At 27.7% G+C, this 8234-nt stretch overlaps 1 protein-coding gene across 1 annotated transcript; it reads right to left on the minus strand.

Annotated features, from left to right (window-relative positions):
* Window positions 1-259: 259 nt before the first annotated feature.
* Window positions 260-6415, minus strand: LOC147067840 (uncharacterized). Its single transcript, XM_085952861.1, has 4 exons — window positions 6359-6415; window positions 4838-5002; window positions 2574-2740; window positions 260-973 (listed from the first exon to the last, which is right to left on the minus strand). The coding sequence occupies exons 1-4, from the start codon at window positions 6368-6370 to the stop codon at window positions 913-915; spliced, it is 405 nt and encodes a 134-aa protein (XP_085808987.1). The 5' UTR covers window positions 6371-6415; the 3' UTR covers window positions 260-912.
* Between the last annotated feature and the right edge of the window lie 1819 nt (window positions 6416-8234).

Consider the following 8234-nt stretch of genomic DNA (forward strand, 5'->3'; position numbering starts at 1 on the left):
TTTTCAGATTCAACGCTGAGGTTGTATATACTGGCGCTCATCACCAACAGCAACAAGGACACTATTAACTTAACGAAACGCAATGAAAAAATGTCTTATGAATCATCGTTGGCTGCATCTCTAATTGTGTGCTTATAAAAATGTATATTATTTATCAAAAAGTATATATTTTGAATGTGTCATGAATGTATATGATAATGTAGATCATATAATTTTAGTTTATTATAATATAATATAATATATTTTATTTATTGTTTTTACGTGCTGTTTTATTTATTTTATTATCGATTGTTTTAACGTGTTGAAAAGGAATCGTTTTTTATAAAATTTTGATTTTAAAATTATAAAATCAATGCCAAAATGACTTTTCAGAAAGCCAATATATCCAACAACTAAATTATATTAGTAGATTAATAGATGATACCTCCTGCGAACTTTAAAGTGAGTTATACTAAGCAATGATTTTTTATCCTTCTAGAGTTAGGTATCATGCTTGTTAGTTTTATCATGATATAAAACTTCGATTGATATAAATGAAAATGATTTAAAGTTAATGATGACAGTTTGTTTTATTAAAATTATATCAAAAAACGGTCGTTTATCAAATTTAAAAAATTATAATATTGTTTTGTCATAATTTAGGAATGATAAATAAAAAATAATAATTGTGCATTAACGTTTATTAACGTAAACAAAAATATTTCATAAAATATATAAACATATATAACAGGGAAGGAGCAAAACAATATAACGTAGGGGATGAAACTATTTGAGTGCTGAAGCACTCAAAAAGATATCAATACATTGAGCAGTGTCACTGATATAAAGATTTGCTTTAGGATTTAACACCCATTATCATTTTATAGGTGCCTGGTAGATAGTGTAGTTGCCTGAGATTCAGTGTTTTGGGGCTTAACGACGGTAATGTTGGTGGTCTTGGTTTCCTCCGGTTGTTTCAACGACGGCGTTGAATCTGAGGAAGAAAGCGCATTTATATTATTTAATAGTTTCAACATGATATCTACATGATATTGTGTTTTAAATTTAAAACTGATCTAAAAATATATAGATAAACATAATTCGTTCCCAAAATAAAACTATCAATATCAAACTACTATAGCAAGAGATAACAACTTTATATTCTGTCCTAATATACGCGTAGGCATAGTCAATATAATGATATGCTATAGTAAGTTAATTTTTATAGTAATGTTCATCGCTACAAAGACGTAGTGTGTACCTATCAAAACTATTATACATAATAAATATAAGTAGATAATTTATTGTCTGTAAAATATTACAATAAAAAAAAAGATTGCTACTTTTTAAATGCGATTGTAATAACCCATAATAACGATAGATATTTAGTTAACTCTATATTATAGACTGTAAATAATTTCATTCGATATAATTATAATCCATGGTTTTATATTGTTATGGAACAACTTATAAGAGTAGATATGTGGGAGTTATGTTTTTACTAAATATTAAAAAACGACAAATTTGCAGAAAGTTACAAACAAATAGAAAGGAAACACTTGCATATTTGATGCTTTAAAATTATGAAGCTTGCATAATGAGATTTTAATTAACTGTTTATTAGACTAAGACTTTTTATTCAGTCGCATTATTCATGATATGGTAACACTCATGACTATTTTTAATTAACACTGTGTTTTTTAAACAATTCATTTCATTTAATAGTTTACGCAATCAATTTTAAATTTATTTCATACAAGCAGGAATCTAAATAATGCAAATAGTGGACATTTAAACCGGACCGTTCAAAAACGAAAGTTGAATGAATTATAATCTTGCAAAATAATAATTGCTTCTGGTAATTGGTGGTCATACAATGTTCCTATTATAATACGTCGGTACCTAGTTCATGCTAATATAATTTTGATGTTAATAACAAAATCCTTTTAAAATTATAATATCAAATAAGTACAAACTTTTGCTTTATGTTATAATTACCTACATATTACATTTGTACACTCTCTTCTTATACTTTAATATTCACTTCGTATAAATAAATAAATCTGAGTTTTAATATAATAAATTAAGAAAAAAATGGACTACATCTGAAAGGATTTCACATTTTAGTGTAATAGAATTAGCTGAAATATATTATTTAATATCTGGGAGTATACAAACATAGAAGCATAAAAATTTTGGAAACTGTTTTGATATTTTATTATACTCTTTGTTTCTCAAAATGATATTTTATTATATAGACACTTGTTCTGATCATGTAACAGTAATGAAAGATATTTCGATGAATTAATAGATATATATCTCAGACCTCAGCTGTATAAACAAATTAATCTGCAATTTAAAGTGACTTGCAACCAATTTATCATTACCTTTAGAGTTTTTTAGCAATAATACAAACTATATAACCGGAAACATTTGTCGCATATATTTGTATATTCAATATTATATGAAATAAAATAACAGTTAATGTTGTTTATATATTTTGTAATCTATCGGTTACCAATATTTTTGCGATTAGGCATAAAAATATCGTCGATGGAACTATGTTATGGGTTATTAAGATGGTGTTGGCATACCCCTTGTGGCCATCAGCGGTGTAGGTGACAGTCCTGGTGGAACCATCTGGCTGCAAAAGCTTGTACTGTCCTTCGACGGAATCTCCGTCTCTGGTTTCCCAGTGGCTCTTGTCATCATCGGTCTTGCTGTCTTGCACGGAGTATTCGAACTTGTATTTTGGATACGACTGAAAATTTAGTTAATAACATATTTAATTTAAATAACTACTTAATTATTGGGGTGAATCAAGGATAATAAGAGAAAAAACGTTATAATAAATAATGCGAAATGTAGGCGATTATTGCTGATGGCCATATTAACCGTAATAATACAAGGGCTTACAAAGTTCTGTGATTACAAACACTTTAATTAAGTTTATGTTACAGTGATTAAGTACATTTTTTAATTAAAATACAGTTGTTCAATTTATACCTACCTAATATTATTTAAAATTAAATCGTAGAATATTTATGCCTTATGCTAGTTAAATCTGCCGCCACAACAAATATATGTAACTCAAGTTTATTTAAAAATAGAGATATGGTTCGAAAGTCAATCTTTTTCTATAGTTTTCTATTACTATTTACCAATAATATTAATATGAGACTCTTTATATAAATAACTGTTGTCACAATATATGAATAAAATTAATCTTAGTCATTACTAAATTATATGATAAATTATTTTTTTCTTCTTTTTTTGATCATGTCAGATCAATAAGATCATATGACCTCCACAAAATGATTGTTTATTTTAACAGAATTTTAGTTTTTACGAGAAATGGATGTTAGCCACTTGCTCAACCTATTAGTTCCAAACAATAATTGAAAAACAGTATACCTATGTACTTACCAGACTCAGGATTTGAACCTGGTTTTAATGACATTGTAACCAGCTCGTCTATCGTGGGCGTCATTTTTTTATTCAAATAATAATTTACAAGATTTGAGGATGTAACATTGTTTATTGATTGACATATATTGTTTTTCAAAAATAATATTATTTATATTTTTCTTAAGTATTTTCAAATAATGCATGTTATATGAATTAAGTTCATTATTGTATTGTATTTTATTTGAATTAATACAATTTTCATTAAGTATATTGTATGTTATCATTATACTGAATTTACTTAATGTTATTGTGGGTGTATACGTTCATTCAATATTTTCTTAATCAATGGTGAAGATACACAAAATTTAAGATTACTAAATTCTTATATATGGAAAAATTATTATTTTGAAAAACCTAATAAAGATATTTAAAAAAAATACAAAAATACAAAATACACCTGCAACTGTCTGATTTTGTTTGTATATACACTTCAATAAATTATGGTGTAATCATAAGATCACGATTAACAATACAAAAAGAGAGCGTTAGAGTGTTCTATAATTTATTTTAAGATAAAATATTGCAAACAAAAATTACTAGATTGAGTGAAGTTATCGCAACTAACTATCAAAATAATAGATATTATCAAGCATGGTAATTTATATCTGTTCTAAATGGTAATTGTATAAGATGATGGTAGAATGGATTAATTTTTTCAACGAAAATTATCATATAAGAATGCATATTGACTTGACACAATATTATTAATATATATATTAAAAGGATAATTAAAACGAATGAGAGATATCATAACATACATATAAAAAGATAAATTACCATTTTATTCGTAAGGAAAAACATCATTATTTGGTTCTACAATCCGGTATGGATCTAAGCTACCTTACGCAGAGGTTTCGTAACAGATTTGTTAACTTGCTCAACCTACTGGATCTATATGTTAGGTCCAAATACGCACTGAAAAACAACATGCGAATTTAGTCAGACCCGGAATTTGATTCCGAGACTCTCGACTTACCAAGCAGATTCGTTACCATTCGTAATCAAAACATGATATGTCTTAATACGTTGAATGTTATTATTATTGTTATTATGTTGCGATAATTGTTTTCTAATAAGGTATGGTTATTAGCTTTCTGCTAACTTAGATGAGCGCAATTATTATAATGTACCTACCGTAAGTGGAATGTGTCGCGCCGGGATTCTTGAGATGTTATGGCCATGGCTACTCTATAAAATTGCTAAGGTAATAACAACTCAATAGTCCCGATGTGATATATTCCACTCGCGGTGGGTAAAATGAAATGAAGGCGCTGGTAAATTTGTCAGACGCAAGATTTAAGCTCGCGACCTACAGCTGTAGAAGTGAACTCTCTGTCATTATTCCACAGTACCGTTTACCGGGTACCATCAGTATTTTATTAATACATACGTTTTCTTCTTCGTGTTGGTGCTCATGCTCATGGCCGTATACGTCTGGAGTATGGTGCTGCACCAAACTCTGGGAGGAAACTGCCTGTCCATAACCCTGGTCATGGCCGTAGTTGCCAATGTGCCCCGCACTGCTCACTGCCATCAAACCGCACAGTACCAACACCTGGGAAAGGAAGTGTTGTTTTTAAATCTAATTGTTTCAAAAAACTCGTGTATCTAAAAATTAATATATAAATGTTTTTTAAACTCGATGATATGCAAGATGTACTTATATTTTAACATAAAAAATAGTATATTAGTTCACCCAGTATACGTTGAATTGTACTATTAAACTCACATTTGTATCATAAATAGCTCAAAATCAAAATTTATTATATTTAAAAAATATTTGTTTACCAAATGATGATCGTAAATATTATTTATCTATTTTTATAATACGTACTTATTTTAAGTGTCTAGGTACTTACTGATAGCAAAATAAATAAATAATTTTTATATAATATCATAATTAACACACGATCAATTAAAAGAGTCTTAAGATGGTTGAATATTGCACATCTAATATTATTATAAAACACATTTAATATCATCGTTTACAAAAATAAAATATTTATTGACTTGTGTTTTGGTATACAGCGATACAGTTATTAAGTAGTGGCCTCACTTCAATTCACAACATCCTAAAATAAGCAACATAAGTCAAATTCGTTATTATTTCTCGAGAAAAGCAGTCTTAATGAAGTTAAAGACATTTTTACCGTTGTGTGAATGGAGATGGTAACAGAAAAGTAGTCTACTTAGCTACTAATAACGGTTAAAATAATTTATGGTATAATAAATTAGTTGGTGGCATTTTTTTTGTATCTACAAGCCTTCACATTATTCACGATATTATATATTGTTTCAGTTTTTTTGATTTTCATCACAATAAAAAGATTACTTTATTTTTATATGAAATAAATTTTAATAATATTTTTTTATACCTAATATTAATTAATATTCTGTGATTGTAAGGTAAAAGTTGCGTTTTTACGAAATTAAGATTTTAATGCCAAATTGTGTAAAGAATTGTGCTCTTTTTTATGTAAGTATCATAGATTTTGTTACATCTTAGCAAAATAAATAGATATTTTAATTTGTAGAAATAACTTAAGTTGAGAAAATCATTGAATATAACACAATATCAAAAAATTAAATATGCATAAATAAAGTAAAATAAATTAAAAAGATAAACCAATTAATTATTAACTTCAAAGCAAGAGTATTTTAAAAACTGTGATTTATTTCAAAACCGATTTTCTCAACAGCAACTAAACTGACAAGCACTTTTACTTTAAAACCACAGTTTATTTTTGTTACAGTTATTTATTTTAATTCACTTAATTTTTCAAGTAAAAAATCATATAAGTATTTGTTATATCAGCTATTGTTACACAATGATATTTTATAAATTTTATTATTATTACTTTATGAAAATTTCGAGTAAAAAATACGATAAATAAAAACGAAATAGGCTTACTTTAGAGAACATGGTTGCGATGGTTTGTTATACTTTGCAAATCCTAATGGACACTGTACTCACTGGATGACTACTTAGTCTTTTTATATGATTATTTATCCATACGCAATCTTCATTAATTCACCAAATTAAATGAAGTCAGTTTCTGCAAAGACCTGTATCCACAGTCCGTGTCGAAGACGCTCACTTTGATTACTTAATACATTAATATTCTTTAGTTACCGAAATCTCAGTTTGGGTGGTGATAGAATACATATTAAATATATTGCATTGCTGTTCCTGTCAGTTACCACTGTACTCTTAAAGCAATTAGAACTGCACCAATAAATTTGATAGGCGAGATAAATTATGACAACACACAATACTATTAACTGTATGTTCATTACAATGTAGGTCTTTGCCACCTTTAAAAATCGTCTCCATTATTTTCTGTCTGCTACAATATATCTGTAACAAGTTGAAGATGCTGTGTCTCATTCTAAATAGGTAAAACACTATAGTCTATGTCTATGTCAAAAAAGAATATCCCATATTATTCAACATCCAACACACTATGTCTAAAATCGGTGCCAATATTTTTTTTTTTTTATAATTTCTATATACACATAATTTCAATGCAGTGATTTTAATATTTTTTTTATTGGCAGAACTTTTAGAGCATTTTGTAAAATCTATAGAAATCCCTACTTTCCTGATACATAATTATATATAATACATTATAATGTCTAGATGAATTATAAATAATAACCTCGCATATAATCGCTTTCCATCTGCTCTGCTCCCTTAGAATATCGGTAACAATAGAGTTTATAAAAAGGTAATAATTTACTAATACTTGTAATATAAATAGTACAAATATTGTCTACACGTATAATAGTCGTCTTCAGATAATAATATGGTAGGCACTTTTTTCAAAAGTTTTTCTAGATTCTCGCGGATATGACTAGTGGAACTTTGGTTTGGAGCCACAATCCTATGGTGCTCAGAATTATTATGTTTGCATTTTCAGTATTTTACTTTATGTAGCATTTTATAGTTTGTTGACATTAATTTAATCTTCATATTATTGACTACCCACGATGGTCAAATGACTTACGAGTCGGCTTATAATTTCGTGGGTCCCAGGTTTGAATCCGAGATCGGGCAAAAATACACATATTGTTTTTAAATTTGTGTTTGAAGTCAGAGTATGTACCTAATGGATTGATCATGTGGCTAACATAAATTTATCGTAAAAACACAAATCTGTTGATACAAACCCCTACTCTCTGGAGGCCCATATTATGATCTTATTTTGATCGAACATAGTCAAAAAATTATCGGATTTTAAATTACGAAATGATTTACTTCCTAGTTTATTTTGCTTGCTAGGTTTGCTAGCATGGTTTTTAAAAACCATGCATATTTATCATTTTGTAGTTAAAGAATTTTAGTTGTTCATTTTTCTATAATTATAAAATTCCTACGCTATTTATACCTAATATTTAAAGTCTTCACAATACCATATTCCTATTTTTATGATATCCTACATTTTTTTTCGATAAACCCACATCTTGTAAGCCTTTATACATAATCATCACTTGACTGATACCATAATTTTGTGAGAAACTATAGACTAATAATGACATAAAAATCATCAACCCATATATTGAAATCATGATATATGAGTATATTCAACTTGGTAAGCGCATTTTTTACCTGTTTAATTCGGCATCGTATTTCCGTTCAGTAGTACTCGGCAACTAAAATTTAGGGGGAAAATGCGTACTGGTATATTCTCATATGCTATTTTCTTACAATAATTATGATAATATATATAAATTAGGATAAATAAAAAAATATATTATTATAAACCAGTTGGTTTTATGTATTGTAA

The sequence above is a fragment of the Rhyacophila brunnea genome, unplaced genomic scaffold, assembly GCF_057557595.1.
Source record: "Rhyacophila brunnea isolate RB1 unplaced genomic scaffold, BYU_Rbru_1.0 scaffold_3, whole genome shotgun sequence".
Taxonomy (NCBI): domain Eukaryota; kingdom Metazoa; phylum Arthropoda; class Insecta; order Trichoptera; family Rhyacophilidae; genus Rhyacophila; species Rhyacophila brunnea.

Excerpts from the sequence above, each read along its gene's own strand:
- LOC147067840 (XM_085952861.1), bottom strand. Across the intron at positions 2,741-4,837 it reads ACCAACACGAAGAAGAAAAC|TCGTATCCAAAATACAAGTT; the intron begins GTATGTATTAAT and ends CTAAATTTTCAG. Across the intron at positions 974-2,573 it reads ACCGCTGATGGCCACAAGGG|ATTCAACGCCGTCGTTGAAA; the intron begins GTATGCCAACAC and ends TTTCTTCCTCAG.